General features: G+C 35.8%; 1 protein-coding gene across 1 annotated transcript in view; it reads right to left on the reverse strand.

Annotated features, from left to right (window-relative positions):
- Positions 1 to 5699: 5699 nt before the first annotated feature.
- Positions 5700 to 22096, reverse strand: part of VPS37A (VPS37A subunit of ESCRT-I) — a 38846-nt gene continuing 22449 nt past the window's right edge. The window contains exons 5-12 of the mRNA XM_027122699.1: positions 17950 to 18175; positions 16419 to 16489; positions 13711 to 13838; positions 13572 to 13630; positions 13425 to 13493; positions 9682 to 9825; positions 7844 to 7924; positions 5700 to 6298 (exon numbers count right to left, since the gene is read on the reverse strand). Coding sequence (XP_026978500.1) covers positions 7844 to 7924; positions 9682 to 9825; positions 13425 to 13493; positions 13572 to 13630; positions 13711 to 13838; positions 16419 to 16489; positions 17950 to 18175 — 778 coding nt within the window. The 3' untranslated portion in view covers positions 5700 to 6298. The remainder of the gene's footprint in view (positions 6299 to 7843; positions 7925 to 9681; positions 9826 to 13424; positions 13494 to 13571; positions 13631 to 13710; positions 13839 to 16418; positions 16490 to 17949; positions 18176 to 22096) is intronic.

A 22096-nucleotide genomic window follows, 5' to 3' on the forward strand; every position in this document is an offset into this window, starting at 1 on the left:
GCAAGAAAGATCCCATATAAACATCCTAACTACGCCTTAGGGAACTAGAAAAAGAAGAGCTGAGCCTTAAGTTAGCAGAAGGAAATAGCAAAGATTAGAGCAGAAATAAATAGAGAGTACGAAAACAACAGAAAAGATTAACCAAACTAAGACTTGGTTCTTTGAAAAGGTAAACCAAGGAAAAAAGAAAGGACCCAAATCAACAAAATTGTAAATGAAAAAGGAGACATTACAACTGATAGCACAGAAATAAAGAATTGTAAGAGGGTACTATGCAAAACTATATGCCAACAAACTGGACACCCTAGAAGAAATGCAAAATTCTTAGAAACATACTATCAAGAGTGAATCAGGACAAAATAGAAAGTCTGAATAGACCAATTATAGTAAAGAGATTGAATTAGTAATCAAAAATCTCTCACAGAGGAAAAGCCCAGGACCAGAGGGCTTCAACTGATGAATTTCACAAAACATCTTAAGAAAAATTAATGCCAGTGTTTCCCAAAAAATTGAAGAGGAGGGAACACTCCCAAAACTCATTTTATGAAGCCAGCATCACTGATAGCAAAGCTGGAAAAGAACATTACCAAAAAAGGAAACTACAGACCAATATCCCTGATGAACAGAGATGTAAAAATTTGCAATAAAATACTAGCAAATTGAAATCAGCAGCACATTAAAAGGATCATTCACCATGATCAACTGGGATTTATACCTGGCATGCAAGGAAAAAATTATCTGATTAGATGCAGAAAAAGCATTTGACAAAGTTCAACATTCATTCATGATAAAAACTCTCAACAAATTAGGTATACAAGGAATATACTTCAACATAATAAAGGCCAAAAGGGATAAGCCCACAGGTAATATCATACTGTTGAAAGGCTGAAAGCTTTTCCACTAATTTCAGGAACAAGATAAGGGTGCCCACTCTGACCACTTCTACTCAACAAAGTAGACCACAAAGTAGACCAAAGTAGAAGGAAAAGAAACAAAAGGTATCAGAATTTGAAAGGAAGAAGTAAAACTGTCTCTGTATGTAGATGACATGTTTTTATACATAGAAAATTCTAAAGACTCCACGAAAAAAATGTTAGATCTAATTAACAAATTCAGTAAAGTTGTAGGATACAAAAGCAACATAAAAAGTCAATGGCATTTCTATATACTAACAATGAAATTATCTGAAAAAGAAATAAAATGATCCCATTTACAAGAGCATCAAAAACAATAAAATACTTAGGAATAAACCTAACCAAGGAGGTGAAACATCTCTACTTTGAAAACTACAAGACACTGATGAAAGAAATCAAAGAAGACACAAATAAATGGAAAGGCATCCTGTGTTCATGGATTGGAAGAATATTGTTAAAATGATCATACTACCAAAAGCCATTTATACATTCAGTGCAATTCCCATCAAGATTCCAGTGGCATTTTTTAAAGTAGTAAAAACAATCCTAAAATTTATATGGAACCACAAAAGACACGGAATAACCAAAGCAATACTGAGAAAGGAGAACGAAGCGGGAGGCATCACACTTCCTGATTTCAAGCTATCCTATAAAGCTATAGTAATCGAAACAGTATGGTACTGGTATAAAAACAAATAGATCAATGGAACAAAATTATGAGCCCAGAAATGAACCCAAGCATATATGGTCAACTAATATTTGACAAGGGAACCAAGAATACTCAGTGGAGAAAAGATGGTCTCTTCCATAAATGGTGCTGCAAAAATTGGATAGTCATATGTAAAAGAATGAAATGACCACTATCTTATACCACTACCCAAAATGAACTCAAAATGATTAAGACCTAAATGTACAACCTGAAACCACGAAACTACTAGAAGAAAACAGAAAAAAGGCTCACCGGCATGTGTCCTGGCAGTGATTTTTGGATATGACATCTAAAGCACAAGCAACAAAATAAAAAATAAGTAAGTAGAACTACATCACATTAAAAAGCTTCTGCACAGCCAAAGAATAATCGACAAAGTGAAAAGACAACCTATGGAATGGAAAAACATATTTGCAAACCATATATCTGACAAGGGGTTAATATTCAAACTATATAAAGAACTCATACAATTCTACAGCAAAAAAAAAAAAATCCAATTAAAACATGGGTAAAAGACTTGAGTAGACATTTTTCTCAAAGAAGATATATAAAAGGGTCAACAGGTATATGAAAAGATGCTCAGCATCACTGGTCATTAGGGAAATGCAAATCAAAACCAAACCATAATGAGATATCACCTCACATCTGGTAGGATGGCCAACATCAAAAAGACAAGCAATACGAAACGCTGGTGATAATGTGAATTTAAGAGAACTCTTGTGTACTGTTAATGGGATCATAAACTGGTACAGCTACTATGGAAAACAGTACGGAGGACACTCAAAAAATTAAAAATAGAACTACCATATGATCCAGAAATTCTACTTGTGGGAATACAAAGTAAATGAAAACACTAATTCGAAAAGGTAATCTGTACCCCTTCATGTTCATAGCAGCATTATTTAAAATAGCCAAAACATGGAAACAACCTAACTGTCCACCAGCAGATGAATGAATAAAGAAGCACACACACCATGGAATAGTATTCAGACATAAAAAATGAGGAAATTCTGCCTTTTGCGACAATGAATGGGCCTTGAGGGCATTATGCTAAGTCAGAGAAAAACAAATACTGTATGATTTCACTTATATGTGTAATCTAAAACAAACAAACGAACAAACCAAAGTTAGAGAAAAAGAGATCAGATTTGTGGTTAACCTGAGGTGGAGGTGGGGTTGGGGAATTGGAGAAAGGTGGTCAAAAGGTACAAACTTTCTGTAGCAGGGAATACCTTGTTAATGATACTTAGGATAAGTTGTAATAGCTTTTGCATTTTTATAACATAACTCACTTCATACCACTCTTGTAGTTGATTATCAACTCTAGAAACTTCTTTGCCTCATGTTGAGGATGAGACTTTAATTTCTTCCATTTGGCAGTATACATCTACAAAAATAAATAACAAATTAAAAAAAATAACACAGTAACTATAGCAAACAGAACTATGCATTTATTTTAAAAAGCAAATACTATAAATCTTTGATATTTTAAAATTTAGTTCTTTAATGTGAATGTTTTCCACATCAGACACAAAATTTTTTTTCAGCCCCACACCAAATATTTTACAAAACATAATTTAAGCATATGTTCATTTAGACTACTTATAAGTTAACCTAACACTGAAATTTATTTAAAAAAGGTTACCTTTATTGCTTATTAAAACTTTACTGTGCTGGACAGAGCCTTAAAAGAGCATGGCCAATCCAACAAGGCTAAAATCTCTAACAGTATATTCTCATTTTAAATCAAACATCGATCAAGGAACTGTTTTATTTAGAGCAGTTGGTTTAAACCAATGTAAAACTGACTCAAGACAGATTACTTCCCAACTAGTAATATTTAGCGCTCAAGTAATTTATTATTGATTTTCTGGAAAATTTAATAATATGAAGTAGGTAAGCATTTTGATCTTGACTCAGCAGTCAACAAAGCAACTTTTTTAGAATAAAGGAAGGTGAAGAGAAGGGAAAACCTGGCATAGGTTTTTATTCTTTAAGAGCACATGATTAGTTTACTTTCCGTAAAAATGAATCTGAGCTGTCCTTCAATTTAAGCACATATGAATTATGATCAGACTTACCTGTCAATCTCTATTTCAATATAAATTTCCTAGTCTAGAATTATTCCTAGAAAATCTTCCAACTTTGAAACATTATGTTTAGCACGTATCACATTTATTCAGAAAACTTTCTTCTATTTTTGAGATGTTAGCCTTTAAATTTCTACCCGTGACAAACCCCTACTCTGAATTATCTAATAACTCCTCAGCTTTTCTGTACTATTGTGACTTCCATCTAGTCTTCTATTATGTGTTAAAGTAAAATCAGAATCTGCTTTGGCAGGCTTTTTTTTCTTCCTCTGGCACTGTTTCTCCAATATAGCCAATTTTAAGAAGAAAATAATATATCCATAAGATTAAAGAAAAGTCACTAAAATTTTTATTGTAGTAACAGAACCAAAATGCATACATATTCAAATGCAGACTATTGTCCGTCCTGGATGACTTATATGACCTATTATCTGACCTGATTTGTCGGTTAAATGTAGGTAATGATGATCAGACTCCTCTTATTAATGACTGGGTTGTAAGGAGGTTATCTAAAAAATTAATTTTAAAAGGAGAAACCAAGGTATGTTAACTGGTACAGAATGAAACTGGGATAGTTCAAGTTTAAAGAATAAAAAACATTGAGATGAATTACTTATGTGATTATGTAGAAGAGATCTACTATATAAGAAAATGACTTTTTTTTGGTGAAGGAAAAGGTAGATAAGTACCTAAACATCTAGACCATGTTTGAGTCATCGTTGTATAGTATTTCCACAGCGCCTCATTCTTAGTAGGGGCTTAATAAAATTAGGAGATCAAATGAATTAATGGCTGTGGTCTGCTGGCCTCTTGTTCTGGGCTCAGCCTGGTTTCTCAGAAAGCTTCCTGATTGTTTGCAGAAGATTGGGACTACCGTGTCCTCCACTGTGGTGACTGCTGGGAAAGCTGAAGCTTCTGTGACCACTACAGTAAGGAAAGGTTCCTGAATACCCAGAAGACTGCCACAAATTTGCAACACTTACCTCAGTTATCTCATCTACACATCCAGAATAATAATACCTTCCTCGTCTGGTCATTTTGAAGATTAAATGGCATGCCCTTAGCACAGTACCAGGAAGACAGGTGATTAAAAAAAGTTAATTTCTTTACCCAAATTATATCTTTATAGTCCGTGTGAATACTTGCCCTTCCACACACATAGACTAAGTATTAAGTATTATTCAAGTCTAAGAAAATTTTGTTTTTCCTAAAGTTCTATTGCTAAAACATGTATAGAAAGAAGAATAAAGAAAAGAAAACACCTGTACCGTATGCTGGTGTTTGGAATGGCAATCATACTGTGATGAAGTTTAAATAAAAATTGTCATTAGGCTGTTCTGTGATCTGGATACTCTACCAAGCCTCAGATATCTAGTTCAAGATTTTCTACTTAATTAGCTTTCACAGCTACCCATAAAATATATTCATTCTGTAACGTAGTATAAAAGCAAACTGTTTAACACAGTACAAGTTAAAGCGAAAATCCAATTAAATTAATTAAAAACTAGACTGCCTAAAAATTAATATTAATTTATTATTAAAGCTTTTCTGTTATGAAAAGCTAACACAGTAAAGGTCAGAAAAATTCACTGACTTTTGTGTGTTTAAATTTACTATTTATTAACAAAAATATTGTTTTAAACTTCAACATGAGGAACTTAGCATATCCTTATCTAACCACAAACCCAGCAGATACTTATATTTACAAAGTTAGCATGAGGCAACTCCCTGGTGGTCCAGTGGTTAGGACTCTGCGCTTTCACTGCTGAGGATGCGGGTTCAATCCCTGATTGGGGAACTAAGATCCTGCAAGCCGCGCGGTGTGGCCAAAAAAAAAAAAAAAAAAAAAAGAGTTACTATGAAAGTTTATGTTGGACTATTTTAAATGAAACACAGTTTTTTCTATTAGGTAAAATATTTATTTACCTGTATTGCCTCTTAAGTGCAACTTTAATTTTAAAAATAAGACAACAATAAGTAAAAAACGCTGGTTTACTCTTTTGATTTATTGTATGAATTAAAAGTTACTTCCTTGAGACGGCACATTGGCAGGTTTGGTGTTTCCTGACACTGTGAATATTTAAAAACAAATTATTTCTGAAAGTTTTATCATACAGAAAGAAACAGGAAGAATAACAGTTTTTCTACAGTTGAAATGGTAATTTTTCAAAAAAGGTTGAGAGGAAAAAATCGAAACCATTCTTGATAAAGCAATGAGGCAGTTTCAAATTAAAATTACAAATTTAAATGAAGTAATTTTATAAAATATTGAAACTAGTTAAAATTACATGCATAGGTATTTAATCAATAGTAAGAGAGGAACAGCAGTGGAACTTAAATATGATAGGATTTATCAACAACAAATAAACATTTTTAGTGCAAATAGTGCAGAAAAATTTCTCAAAGCAAAGATCATAGCAATCATTCTAATCTGTACAAAATCAGTCTCAGTTCTGTATACAATCTATATAGTGTATCTATGAATTCAACCACTGTAATGAAATGCCAATTTGCAAATCATAAATATAAATGTGCTTAGTCTTGTGTCCCATTCCTCTCTTGGCAGTTCATGTTTTCAGGAAAATCTGAAAAGAAAAGAAAATCAAAACCTAAGATTTAATTTAAGATGATAAATTAAGATTTACCTAGAAGAAGATAATCTGACTATGAGGGAAAAGAGGTAGGGAAAGGATTCTAGCATGCTCATGTCAGTAAGCAATTACTCAGTGCCCACTTACTTCTCAACCTTGAGAAATGCATAGTTGATATTAAAAATCAACCCTTACCCTCAGGGATTGACAGTCTGATTTGTAAAATAAAACAATTCAATGTTGCTACTAATGTTAAGGAGAACTAGATTGAGAAAAGGGGCAGAGAGTTTGAATGGGGGTTGAGAAATGCCTGTCACTTCCCTCCCTGTAGCCTGATCCCTTTTAAGGGAACCTCCCATGCTCCCTTCTCAAAGTCTACTCCTTTAGCCCAGCAGAGCAGGCAGATGAACACAGGACACCAATCTCTAGGTCAAACTGCTGAGGTCAGGATGCACACTGTCTATGCAGGGCCAGTCTCTTTCCCTGAATTTGTGGTGAGACCCTTGTCGGTCTCCACTGGCTGTTTGACTGTCATGATATGATCAAGCCTGTGGGTAGCAAAGAAAGCTCTCTGAAGAGCAAGTGAGAAAGCACATGGGAGTGAGCGACAGAAAAGAAGAGAGATGCAAAAATGAAAAACAAGCAGTCGTGGGAAGGGTCTAAGAGGAGCTGCTTTGGTTACTGATGGCCTCATGTCGTGTTTTCACTCCCAGGTGACTGAGGTGTACTTTTCTGCATTTTGGCTCTGTTTCCCTGCGTTATCCAGTGACACAAGCTTTTAAAGTTGTTGAGGTGGGAGCTAGTCTTTGCCACCAAGTCATTCCTAAAACAAGATAGATGGAGAGGAAAACAGAAGAGTGTCCTGAGATCAGGTGAGAGCATGAACAAAGATACGGTGGTAGAAAAAACAACATGACATGAGAGAACATAAGGGGAAAATGGAAAATTAAAATGGATGATCTAAAATATAAGCGAGAGAAATTTGGCATTTCTCATCCCTAGGGGTTCATTGCAGGTCCTGGAGCAGAGAAATGTTATCACAGAGTGGTATTTTAGGAAGATCATTCTGTCAGTGCTGAGCAGGAAGGAGAAACCCTAAAGTCAGAGGACTGGTCAGAAAGTTATTGGAATAATCCTGATGTGAGATGGAAAAGAGACAGAGCAGAAATTCATTTTAAAGGAAGAAATGACAAAAGAGACTACTGAGGAATATGTCAACTAATATGGTATACTCCCCACACCAGCTGAGAGAAAGGAACTAATTACAGTTTAAACTCTACATAAGTAGCTATCAAATACTGAAAAAAAATTCATTTAAGCCAATATCATACTGAGAAAATATGCAAACAATTTCTACTGGTTATATGCTTAGGCATAAAACATTATGCTTAATATAAAGTATTCTACATGTTATATAGCACAATAGCTATAACGACAGTATTATGCTTAAAGCTGGCTGAACAAACGCTAGTAAGAACACTTCATTAAAAATAGCCATGCAATAGCCTGAAGACTCAAACCTTCTAGAATACAATTTACCTATAGTGGAGCATGAAATTGGCTGTGCATTGCTATCACTTGTTGAAGTTTTTCTTCCTTGGCTCTTCTACAGTGGCAAATCTAGAAGACAAATTATTTAAAATACCAGTCACTTCTCCAGTAATCTTCCTACTACTAGCTAAATTTGACAGAATTCTAAGTAAGAATCTTTTAACTTGTTGACATTATTTAAACTGTCGATGTCTGAGGTAGAGCAGAATTTAAGAATCAAAAAGAAAAAAATTTTAATTTTGTTTGGAAGATAATCTTTGTAAACTTCCAGAATGTAAAACGCACTCTGATCCTTTATACCAGTTCTCTGATTATATAATTTCAAATATCTGTGTTTTAAAAATATGAAAATAAATCCTACTGTTGTTACCCAGGAAGCTTAACAAATAAAAACTTCGGGGCTTCCCTGGTGGCACTGTGGTTAAGAATCCGCCTGCCAATGTAGGGGACACAGGTTTGAGCCCTGGTCCGGGAAGATCCCACGTGCCGCGGAGCAACTAAGCCCGTGAACCACAACTACTGAGCCTGAGCTCTAGAGCCCATGACCCACAACTACTGAAGCCTGCGTGCCTAGAGCCCGTGCTCCGCAACAAAGAGTAGCCCCACTTGCCACAACTAGAGAAAGCCTCCGCACAGCAATGAAGACCCAACGCAGCTAAAAATAAATCAATTAAAACAAAAACAAAAAAAACTTCAAGATACAGTTAAATAGTACCGAAGAAAAATGGACCCAAAATCGATGCTTCACTAATGCTATAACCATAGTCATTAATATCTCTGTACTTCAAATTTTCTCATGGAAAACAGGGATAATAAAATCTGCCACACTTTCCTTAACAGTTCATATATATATATATATATATATATATATATATATATATATGGCACACCTGTTTTATAACGTTTATTAACAAAAGGTTATTTTAAAACTGTGATGTTTCAGAGAAATTAGGTAAATATTTAGGACTCTATCAAAGGACAAGATACTGCTAAGCAGACTTAAAATTTTTTTCTTTAAATATAATGAAGGGCTTCCCTGGTGGCGCAGTGGTTGAGAGTCTGCCTGCGGATGCAGGGGACGCGGGTTTGTGCCCCGTTCCGGGAGGATCCCACATGCCGGAGCGGCTGGGCCCGTGAGCCATGGCCACTGAGCCTGCGCGTCCGGAGCCTGTGCTCCGCAACGGGAGAGGCCACAACAGTGAGAGGCCCGCGTACCACAAAAAAAAAAAAAAAAAAAAATATATATATATATACATAAAATGGAAATACTATAACAGAAATTATCCCCAGAATGTTCTCAGTAATATTAAAAACAAAAAAATTTTAAAAATCTGTATAGGGAATTCCCTGGTGGTGCAGCTGTTAGGACTCGGCACTTTCACAATAGTGGCCTGGGTTCAAACCCTGGTCAGTGAACTAAGATCCTGCACGCCGTGCGGCACAGCCAAACAAACAAACAAACAAACAAAAACACTATATAGGTTATTCTCTTTTTAAACAACTTGTGAAACAGGTTATTCAGGAGTATATTACATCTATTAAGACTAGACTTAAGCTGATTTACTAGCTTTACTACAGAACGATACAGATACTATCATTTCTGAAACAGAACCATTATGTGATTTACCTGCTTGTGTACTCACAACAAGCAGGTTTAAAGTGATAGCAGGATGTTGCTATCATTCTCAATAGAGGCTCTTCAGTTTCCTCTCACGGCACTCAAAACTCCAGCTCAGTAATGTGCTAAGGTTTTTTTTACTCATGAATATACATAAGTTATTTGATATTACGCTGTCACTTGTCCTCAACTGAAGAGTATTACATACTGTTCTCTTTTCCATGAAGCTACTGAGAAAATCATCTATATCAGTTTTTCCCTCCAAGAAATCTTCTGCAATATTATCAGAGTCTTCCTCAGCTTCATGTGCAGCTACTTTCAATCTTGCCTGTAGGGCACTCGCACTACAGCTCTGAAAAAGAAAATCAAGTATATTAGTTTCTAATGCTCAGAAAAACTCCTTAGAGGGAAGGAAAATGGAGTAGAGGTAGAGGTAGGGAGAAGCAATTCATTATGTGCCTTACAAAGCTTCTTTTTGAGGAAATCTGGTCCCATCTAAGTCCTTACCCTTTTAGATATGAGATGGCTACCTAACACAATAGAAACCAATGCATTGCCTGCAAGCTATTGAGTGAGAGAAACTGGGCAGATCACTGTCCTCTCTTGGGAATTTAGGAATCAGATCATTGTGGTAGGCACCCTCTAAGATGATCCCCAATGATCCTCCTCTCCTGGTATTCCTGCTCTTGTATAAACCCCTCCCCTTGAGTGTGGTCTGGACCTAGTGACCTGCTTCTAATGAACAGAATATGGCAAAGGTGATTAAATTTAACCAAAGTGGTGAAGGACACCGAAAACTACAAAACATTGCTGAAAGAAATTAAAGAAGACATAAATAAATAGAAATAAGTAGAAAGACACCCTGTGTTCATGGATCAGAAGACTTAATACTGTTAAGACAATACTACCCAAAGTGATCTCCAGAGTCTATGTAATCCCTATCAAAATGTCAACAGCATTTTTTGCAGAAATAGAAAAATTCACCCTAAAATTCAGAGAATCTCAAGAGACCCCCAAATAGTCAAAACGATCTTGAAAAAGAAGAACAAAGTTGGAGGATTCATACTTACTGATTTCAAAACTTACTATAAAGCTACAGTAATCAAAATAGTATGGTACTGGCAATCAGAAGAGACATATAGATCAATCAAATAACAAACACTCATACATATGGCCAAATATTTTCAAAAGTGTGCCGAGACCATTCAATCGGGAAAGGACAGTCTTGGACAACTATTGCTAGGAAAACTGGATATCCATGTTCAGAATTAAGTTGCACCCTTACCTTACCTCATACACAAAATTTAACTCAAAATGGATTAAAGATCTAAATGTAGGAACTAAAACTGTTTTTATTAATAGTCATCCTAGTGGGTGTGAGATGGTATCTCATTGTGATACATCACATACAGGTATATATAGAAATACACCATTTTTAATCACCTTTACCTACACTGGTTATCTATCCTTACAAGTCTCGCTCACACAATGTAATTTTGCTTATTAGTGTAAGGTTAAGCATCTTTTCAAATGTTTCCATTTACTTACTCATTAAATATTTATTGAGTATGTACCATGTGCCAAGCACTGGACCAAGGTATTGGGTATACAGGGGGAAAAAAACAGGACAGGTTCCTGCACTAATGGCACCAACAGTCTAGTGAAGTGGTTTCCATACTTTAGAGTATAGAAGAGTCATCATCTTCAGAGATTCTGAGTGAGCACATCTATAGAGACAATCCTAGGAATCAAGGATTTTTTTAAACATTTCAAGAAGTCAGAATAATTGCTATATCAGAATGTTTATTGGACCTTCATATTTCTCCTTTTGTGAGTTTCCTGTTCTTCCCTTTGCCTGTATGTAAGGTTTCTTTATGGACCATTGGCATTAATATTTGTTATATCTGCTACAAATATTTGTCCCCTTTACTTCACTTTTGATTTTATGATCTTCAATGTATACAAAGTTTAAATTTATATATAGCTTAAATCATCAGTTTTTTATTTTATGCTTCTGCCTATTGTCATAATGCTTAGAAAGGATTTTCCCATTATAATCCTAAAAAAAAAACTCTAGCGATAGTTGTCTCTCATAATTTTATGGTTTCCACCTAAATAGTTACTCTATCTAGAGTATCCTTCTGTGTATGCTATGATATAGGGATCTAACTTTTTTCTAAATGGACTGCCTTTATTAAATTCTCATTTTTTTCTAACCAATTACTCATGTATATGTCTGTTTCTGAACTGCAGAATCTGTTCCATAGAACTATTTTTTGCTTCCTACAAGGCTGCTCTACTGTTTTAAATAAAGAGTTTTTATAGTATATGTTGGTATTGGGAAAGGGTTTCTTTTTGCTCAAGCTCTTCTTGACTAGTTTAACCTGTTTAGTTTTTCAGAAGAACTTTAGAATAAATCTGTTTAAATTAAAAAAAATACTCTTGGGATTTTGATTGGAAGTATAGAAGATTTTTAAGTTATTTTGGGAAGAATGAAATCTTTATAATACTGTATCTTTCAGTCCATGAATATTCTGTTACTCTATTTCTTCAAGTCTTCTTTTGTGTCATTCAGTAAAGTTTCCTAACTTACTTCATTGGGTTCAGTTCTAAATTTTTTACAGTTTTGTTTATATTGTAAATGAGTTTTTTTCTTCTACTTCAGTTTGCACTGGTAGTTGCGAGATATCTAGAAGAAAACCTCAATTTGCTAGGATTTTTACTTGTTTGGTTTTGGTTAACAACCGTTTCATCTTTTCTTTTACATTATACCTCTTTTCCTTTTCCTGTCTTCTTACAGTGGCCAGAACCTCCCAAGCAATGTTAAATAGCAGTGATACTGGGGCATCACTGTCTCATTCCTAACATTAAAGGGATCCTGGAAATGTTGAGTCATTAGGTATGATGTTTGCTGTTGGTTTCCTTATTAAATTAAGGAATTAATTTTATCTTAGTTTACTAAGAGTTTGTCTAAGGAATGATGCTGATTATTGTGAACAGCTTCTTCAGCATCTACTAAGCTTTAATAAGCATCTAAAGGTATTTTAGTTGACTCTGTCAGATTTTCCAGTTAAGTGAGGGAGGACTGCTTACATGTGACTCCTGACTCTGATACTTTCTATTTACATGACCTCAGGGATGTTATTTAATATCCATGTGCCTCACTTTCCTCATCTGCAAAATGGATAAACAGTAACAACATCTACCTCATAGGGTTTGGGGTGGAATAATGGGCAATATATGTAAATAGCTTAGTGCAATGCAAAAGATTATAAATTTATATTCTCCTTTACCATCATTTTTTTTTTTGCTGTTGTCTTATTTCTATTTTATGTTTTACTAAATTGGCTTTACCTTCTAGAATTCCTGATTTTAAAGGAAACAGAATATTATGATTGGGTTATTGACATTTAATTTTTTAAATGATTTTTGCCCTTTTTATTTTTAAAGATTTGTTTTTTTAGGAACATGGGTTGAATTTTATGAAGTTTTTGATTTTTCACATATTTCTAGCATAAAATCTATTATTTGTGGTGAATTATACTTTATACTTTTTATATATTATATTTTTCAATTTGCTAACTTTTCATTTAAGATACTTGTATATAGGCTTACAAGTAGTCTAAAATTAAAATTTTTCTTGGTAGCTTTTATTAGAAGAGTTAAACTGCCTTTATAATAACTCTCCCAGAAGAGTTCTTTATGGGGCTTTTTATATTTTTCTATTTTGGAAGCAAATGACCTTGCATGAGCACAACTGATTTACAATGGCTTATAACTGACAGCTGTTCATCTGCGTAACTTAGAGCTGTTTATCATGACTTATAAACAGATAAGATAAACTCAGATACCTAATAAATGCTTTCTGGTAATAATGAATTTAAGAATGTGGCACATGCACATTAAGATTAAAAATTCTTATGGTAAAAGAAAAGAGCTAAACAATCTTACCTCGCTAAGTTCATGCTGCCTTTGCATCTTCTTTTCAAAAGTTGATTTCATTTGTGTAAGTAATTCATACTAAAAGAGAAAATTAAAATGCTATTTAGTTCTATTTTAAAATTGTACGGATTTCTTAAAAAATGATAACTAACTCACCTTATCTAAAACAGTTTGCCTTTTGGCTTCCAAGCTGGGCTCCAAAAGGAGATTTTTTCCTGTAACATAAATTTTTAGTTTATTGCTAGGTAAGGATCACATTTTTCTTAGGAAATTTAATAAGTAAGGAAAGACATACTTGCTAGCTCCTCAATACTTTTCATTAAGTCATCCTTGTCAGTAATAATTTGTTTTAGTTGAGGCAAAGTCAGAAACTGTTCTAGTAATACCTCCTCTTGGTCATTCATATCTGTAAGTTGTGATACACTAGAAACACAAGAGAAAAAAATGTTAATGAATATCAGTCATCTAGTTTTTTTCCATAATAAATATTCATCATTTTTCAGTTTTACTCAGCTGATAGAGTTCTAAATAATTTTTGACATATATATTTTTATATAGACACAGAAGAAGGCAAATTATAACCTTAAAAGCAAATAAAACATCAATCACAATAGAACAAAAAGCACTCTAAATACAATACAGTGTCAAGTCACTACAGGACTATGAAGACGAGGGTTTATGAACAGCCCTAATAACCTACCAATTTTAACCTCTGAGCCTATTTACCTAATAGGTATGTGGCTGTCACAATAAATGATACATGTATATGTGTCTGTGTACATATAGTCATAAAAATGTTTTTAAAAAGCAATCGTGGAAGGCCAATCCCAGAACAAAAATCATATCCAGAGAGTGAAAGAGGGAACTGGATGGGTGGGATAGGGAGGGAGGGAAACCTTTCTGAACCTATCTTTCAGTTTTGACTACATATAGATCCATATAAATGCATTATATAATTAAAAAACAAAATTAAAAAAGAAAAAGCAGTCTCTAAAATTCAAAGCAAATGGAAATAAATGAACCTGTTTTTTTTCCCCTAAGTTATATAATCATCCAGAGAAATTTTACTGAAAAGACTTTAAAAAATAGTATTTGGCTGTACATCTCTGGTGTGCTATATGCTAAAGACAAAAGTAGTGTAAAAATCAAAACAAATAAACAAAAACTTATCCTGCTTTCAATAATCACTACTGATATTGTTATTTTATTAGTATTGTTATTTTGAAAAAGAACAAGTGCCTTTCAGAGAAATGGCTGGCTTCAGGTCAGGGGAAAAAAAATGTTCATGTTGAGCCCATGACATCTTTGTTTTGCCAGAATTTCCTATTGACTAAAGATAGAACTGTTTAAGCAGCAAAAAGAATAATGTTTGAAATGGACTGAAACACAAATTTCTTTTTTAATTTATGAGTTTATAACAACTCAAAAACAACTATAAAAAAACAAAAAAAACCTCACCTATCAGAACTTTTGCAGCTAGCTTATGCATCAACTCATTATTCTCAAAATCAATAAATTAAGAGGAAAAAATCAAGCATACATCTTGTCTTTCTGTATGAAGTATATTTCAATATAACTAAACTTTCCTTTTCTATGAAGGAAAGTCTTCATAGACTTCTGGCTAATTCTGGCAGTAGGAAATCACATTTGCAATCCTTAATGAAATAATGCACAGTCAGTGATTTCAAGTGTTTCAACCTGTTTCAATCCTAATGTCACTAAAAATAAGGCAACCAGACATCACTGCTGCCGTATGTGATGTAATAGGAAATATGCACTAACTATGATGTAAATATTCTTGCCAAAAGAATTAAACCTAAATTTTTCCCCCCAGTTTTCTTGAGACATTGTCTAAGTTTAAGGTGTACAATGTAATGATTTGATAAAAAAAATTGAACCTACATCTAATCAAAACTCTGTTATCTAGCCACCAGTAGAAGGAAATATGAGAAACAGAGGAACACCCTCAATGGAACCACAAGGATGCAATCAGGCAACAACAGGGTATGGGAAATTCTATAGGACAAATAACCAGTTTCTTACATAAATATTTAATAATATGTGTATAATTTACTCTATATGTGTTTATATGTGTATGTATATATTTGTATGTATATGTATGCATGCATGTGTGTATATGTTTGTGTGTATATGTACATACATATTAATAAACGTGGGAGAAATGGTTCATGATTAAAAGAACTATAAAAGATAACAGTATTCAAATGCAATAGGTAGATATTATTTTGAACCCTGATTCAAATAAACTACCAACCAAAAGATTTAATTATTAAGACCCTGGGGAAATAAGATAATATCAAAGAATTAAAGAATGAGCATTCATATTGTGAGGTATGATGATGATGTGGATTGGGATTATGGCAAAGAAAAGGTCTTTACCTGGTGGAGAAATTTAGTGAAGAACTTATAGGTAAAAATAACAGAATATTTGGGATTTGGTTTAAAATAATCCTGACCTATACCCATACTTCTGAAAAAAGCTGGAAGATGGCAAAGAGGTTCACCTTTTTGTATTTTTGACGTTTTCGTAATAATGTTTTTAAAGGGAAGGAAGAAAGGAAAGGAGGAGGAGAATGCTCTATAACACGGCAACAATAACAGCCCCTACCTTCACGGGTTGCTGCAAGCATTACTCCGTGTATGACTGCTTTAATGTGTACGTGGCTGCATGTAAACTTCATTAATTATTAGCAGAGAATAACACATCACCACTTCCTGCAAGTGACTGTAAAACACTGTATCAAATAAAGCTAAACCTTTTTTAACTGTAGGATTTCTCACAGACCAGTAACTCAATAAATATAACCTACAAGACATACGACTGATTCATAGAACTTTCCCACTAAGACAACCACAATATAGGAAGAGTGATGAATTAAAAGGTTTTTTTAACTTAATATGGATATGAAAATGATGATGTGGTTTCTATTTACAAATTAAATAGACAACAAACACCAATGTTACTCTCCTAGTTTTTTTTACCTTAGTTCTGAGAGTTCTGGAAATACATCAGGGATATCAGGCATCTTGTAACCAAAACCATTTTGGCTTATCTAAAGAGAGTGTGAAATGGTGTTAAATTTCAGCCATCTTTTTGACTGCTCCTATTTGGTTATAAAAGTAATTTTTAATGTACTGCGTCCCATAACTGTTTTCATTATCACACTTAATCTTTGCACTTCACATTGTCCTTACCCTCCCCTTCTTTCTTCACTGTTTTTTCAGTGTATCTTCATACATACAGGGTTACTTTTTTTTTTTTTAATGGGGATCACGTGAGTACCTGTGTTTAGCCCTTGGACAAGTATACGGTTGTAAAATAAATCTCCTAAGTGTATCTGTGACATATGTGGAGAATTACCTCTGGGTTTCATTGATGTATATGAATGTCTGTCTCAAAGTGAAAGGCATTAAGTATAGAAAAATTAGTAAGTTGGCAAAAATCTGAATAGTTACCTAAGTTCCATGAGAGAGTAGGGTAGATAAGGAATAGAGTATACATTGTTTGAATATAGATGACATTTTAAAATCAAGGACCCATGAAAAGTTCTCTTGTAATTTTATTTATACTAATTATAATTTGTTCATAATATTCATTAATACAATGATGAAAAGTTTTGGAAAAATGAAGTCCACTTGGGTCTATATTCTAATGGGTCTATATTCTAAATTATTACAAACACTGAAATTAGTGAAGTTGATTATGATAATTTTTTAATATTTGAGTATTACTATGGGTGATATTCACTAAGGGCTAAAAATGAAGGTTTTAAAATCCCTTTAATATGTTTAATGCACAGTCTCTCCCTCAGTAACGTCCCACATGGCAGCAGATACCAGCTTAACTTAAGAACACACAATTTTTTACACGAATGAGACACTGAATTAAAAGTCCTCAGTATGCTAGAGCAGACCCTCCATAAGCTGATACATGCTTCTCCTATAAGATCCTTCTCTTATCTTTGCCTGTGTCCTACATGACAACCAGAGGGCTCTATAACAGGCAGCTTCACAAATATGCCATCTGGTTTATGCTCCCAAATCTTTGTCAATGCTGTTGCCTCTTCACAGAATTGCCTTATGTGACCCATTATCATCCTGGCAAATTCATTACCATCTATCAAAATTTGGCCCCAAGTGCGAATCCATTCATTCATCTGCCTCATTTTGAATGAGCACCTACTATATGCATCAGGCATGCTTTGAGCCACCAAGGATAAAGTGGTTTAAGAAAAAGAATTGCATCTTTTATAAAGTTATCTTTCTAGCTCTACGATGGTCCCTGGGAGCACTGACTATTCCCTTAACTGTGTCTTTGCCATAGCTCTAGACTATCTCTTCTACTTACAATTATTTAATTATTTGCTGGTTACCTCTTTGAAATTGTTACTTAAGTTGAAAATGTGATTTAATCTTTTTATCTTTTGTGCCATGGTGGCTGGCACACTGGAGAGATATAATGTTTGTTGACTGAATATTTCAAGGGTACAAACTACAGATATCTGATACCAACCGGTGCTGAAGTGTCTGTTGTGGGAACAGGCAGTGGCAGATTTGAAAGGACACCAAATGAAGGAGCAGCAGGTTTGGCTGCTGTATGACTTGTCGCTGAAGAAGAAACAGTGTCAGCAACAGATAAAGAACTGACAGTCCTGGTAGCTTCTTGTGGGGGATATGGAGGAAGAAATGGAAAACCCGGAGAAGCACAAGGAGGCGTCCCACCCGCTTTACTGTACAGGCTAAAGAGAAAGACGAAAAACATGAGGTTAGATTTTAGGGGTAAGTTGGTAAAAGTATTCCTAAATTGTTCTAAATAACAGTGGTTATGCAGTACAGATGGCAGGTGCCATTAGTTATTATAATTATATAAGTGAATCAGATATCATATAAATTGATAAAATATGAACACCCCTCAAGAGAAAATTTTCGTTTCTTTCCATGAAAAAGAAAAATGTTTTAGAAAATATACAATTCAACTGGTCACACTGGAAATGAACAGAATGCTCAAAACTCAAATATGGCCTTTCTGTTGGCATCAATGAGTATCTTCATAGAAGAAATGGAGAACATTTAAGCCCAGGAAATGTATTCAAGTGTAGCTTGAACAAATTCGTAGCTTTCATTATATCTGGCAAAATCTGACTGCAAGTCTAGACTGCTTTTCTGGAAAATTTCAAAGAAAAATTAAATATATAGATGAGCTGCTAAAAATGTTAAAACATAAAAAAGATGCATATAAAAACTATGTATATATTAGAAAAAGCGGCACAGCAGTATGTACTCAAGATATAATCAGAAAATAATTTATTTTTGCAAGGTAATAAATATTGGGTTCTGGATCAAGATGGTGACATAGGAAGATCCTGAATTCACCTTCTCCCACAGAAATACTGAATCAACAGCTACATAGGGAACAATTTCCTCTGAAAAAAACCCTAAAAACTAGCTGAGCAGCTCCTACACGTTGGGCAAACAAGAAGAAAATGACATCTAAGCTGGTAGGAGAAGCTGAGACACAATCTCACCATAAACCCCACCCTCAGCAGGACAACCCACAAGCTGGAGAAAACTCAAAACCCAGAGCTTTTCCCTGGGGAGTTAAGGGTTGAGTTTGAACCTGAGAGACAAGCCCCCAAAACATCGAGCTCTGAAGGCCAAAAGAGCTCATGTCCCCGAGACGCGAACTAAGAAACAATTCTTACAGGGCTCGTACTCTTGGACTCCCCTGCCTCAGGGCCAAATGCAGAAGAGGACCTGACTTAATGTGAAAGAGGCTCACTTGCCAATCTTAAAGCATCAGCTCCAGGCAGCAGGCATCTAACTTAACACACATCTAGGGGTCCGCTGGGATACTTTCTGGGGATGGTGGCTGGTGGGCGACATCTTGTTTCCCATCTGCTGTGCTCCAGAGACCCAGTACCACCCAGAGGGAGCTCCTATATGCATCTGGTGCTCTGGTTTCTGCAGCTCCTGCCCAAGGAACATCCCTTGATTGCTTGACTCTGGATGCCAGGCAGGCTAATGTTCCTGGGTCCCTCAGGATTGTAACCATCAGAGAGAAGGTTCTTGGTAGACTATGACCCCCCAGGACACTGCATAGACAGCAGACAGAAGCAACCCCCAGTCTTTCTGTGAAAGAGGCCTATGTGCTTGTCCAGGGGCTTTGACATCGAGGCACCCACGGAGATGCTCTCAGGGAATGGAGGCCAGTGGACGTCATCTCCGCACTCTCCCTCTGCCTCACTCCAGCTCACCAGTATCTTAGAGAAAGGAGCTTATACCCTTGTTTTTGCAGTGGCAACCAGAGGACACAACATTGTCTGAATCTGACAGCCAGCGGGGCTCACACTCACAGAAATGGAGAACAAGTTCTTAATCAGCTACCCCCCCAGGGGAACAGCATGAGACAACAGGAGCTCAGTCTTTCTGCTGAAAGAGGCCTATTAGCTTATTATCATAGCTATAGCCTGAGGGGCAGGCTTCTAATTAAACACAACTCTAAGGACTGAATGTAATCCTTCCATAGACTCCGGAGGGCGGGCTCTACTATCTTTGTGCTCTCCTCTGCATGTTCCGGAACGCCAGCACGTCTTGCAGGGGAGATCTTACGTGTGTTTGGTGTCCCAGTTTTGTATTTGGTGCTCTGGTTTTTGTGGCTGCCAACCAGGGAATGCCCCTTACTTACCTGGCTCTGGTGGCCAGGGGGGCTGACATTCCTGGGTCCCATGAGACTGTAACAGTTGTAGACAGTTCTTGGCAGGCTACCACACCAGGGCACTGCAGATAGCACACTTAAACACACCCACAGTCTTAATGTGAAACAGGCCTATTTGCTTATCCTGAAGCTTCAGTCTGAGGGGTGGGCTTCAGGCTTGGAATCCATGCATGTGAAGGCCTACGGAAGTACCTTCAGGGAACAGAGGCCAATGGACACCATGTTTTCATTCTCATCACCTGGCTCAGGTGGCTAGCAGGACTTAATAAGCTTGTGGTCCCACAGAACTGTATATATTTGCATACATTAAAAGCTGCCGCCTGAGGGTCTTGCTTCCAATCAGCCTAAATCTAGGTATGGATATCCTCCCCTGTGGGGCAATGACAGGTCTTGACACACCCTTAATTCCTGGGAGCTATTAAAAAAATAATAGGTTGCTTGGACAATCACAAAGGCTTGAGAGACAGTCAAGAGCCAGGGTAAGGTTGAATGATAAGGTTCATCTCCTTGTCCCGTCCTCAAAACTGGGAGAGGTAACTGTTTTATCTTACACAGAGTCAAGCAAAAAGAAGAAACAAAGAAATATGTTCCAAATAAAAGTACAGGATAAAACCTCAGGAAAAAAAACCTTAATGAAATGAAGATACATAATTTACCTGATAAAGAGTTCAGAGTAAAGGTCATAAAAATGCTCCCTGAACATAGAAAGAACCTCAACAAAGAGAAAGAAAATACAAGAAAGAAGCAAAGCTGGAGAATACAACAACTGAACTGAAAAATATACTATAGAGGGATTCAATAGCAGACTGGATGAAGCAGAGTGAGAAATGGAATATTTCCTGCCATATCAGTAAACAAAGGATGTCACAGTCATCAGCCAGAAGAAATGATCAGTGAACTCAAGACAGAGCAGTGGAACTCACAAAATCAGAGCAGAGAAAAAAAAGGGAAAAAAGTGAAGATAGCTTAAGGAACTTATGGTTTGTATTATAGGGGTACCAGCAGGAGAAGAAAACAGAGAAAGGGGCAGAAAACTTATCTGAAGAAATAATGGCTGAAAACTTCTCTAATCTAGGGAAGGAAACTGGCATCCAGACCCAGGAAAGCCAGGAAGTCCCAAACAAGATGAACCAAGACACATTTTTTTTCTTTTTGCGACACGTGGGCCTCTCACTGTCATGGCCTCTCCCATTGCGGAGCACAGGCTCCGGACGCGCAGGCTCAGCAGCCATGGCTCACGGGCCCAGCCGCTCTGCGGCATGTGGGATCCTCCCGGACCAGGGCACGAACCTGTGTCCCCTGCATCGGCAGGTGGACTCTTAACTACTGTGCCACCAGGGGAGCCCCAAGACACATTTTAATTAAAATGTCAAAAGTTAAAGACAAGGCAAGGATCTTAAAAGCAGCAAGAGAAAAACAACTTGTTAAGTACAAGGGAACCCCCATAAAACTACCAGCACATTTTTCAGCTGAAACTTTGCAGGCCAGAAGGCAGGGGAATGACATTTTTAGAGTACCAAAAGAAAAACACTTTCAAGAATACTCTACATAGCAAAGTTCTCATTCAGAATTGAAGCAGAGGTAGAGTTTTCCAGACAAGCAAAAGCTAAAGGAGTTATCACCACTAAACCGACCTTACAAGAAATGTTAAAGGGACTTCTTTATGCTGATATTACATGCAAATAGAAACCAAAAGAAAGCTGGGGTAGCTATACTTATATCAGACAAAACAGACTTTAAAACAAAGACTGTAATAAGAGACAAAGAAGAGCGCTACATAATGGTAAAGGGGTCAATCCAACAAGAGGATATAACAATTATAAATATTTATGCACCCAAGAGAGGAGCACCTAAATATACAAAGCAAATATAAACAGACCTAAAAGGATAAATAGAGAGCAATAAAATAAGAATAGGGGACTTGGGACTTCCCTGGTGGTGCAGT

The sequence above is a fragment of the Aethalodelphis obliquidens genome, unplaced genomic scaffold, assembly GCF_003676395.1.
Source record: "Aethalodelphis obliquidens isolate GAN/ISIS:26980383/991018 unplaced genomic scaffold, ASM367639v1 scaffold25, whole genome shotgun sequence".
Lineage (NCBI taxonomy): Eukaryota > Metazoa > Chordata > Mammalia > Artiodactyla > Delphinidae > Aethalodelphis > Aethalodelphis obliquidens.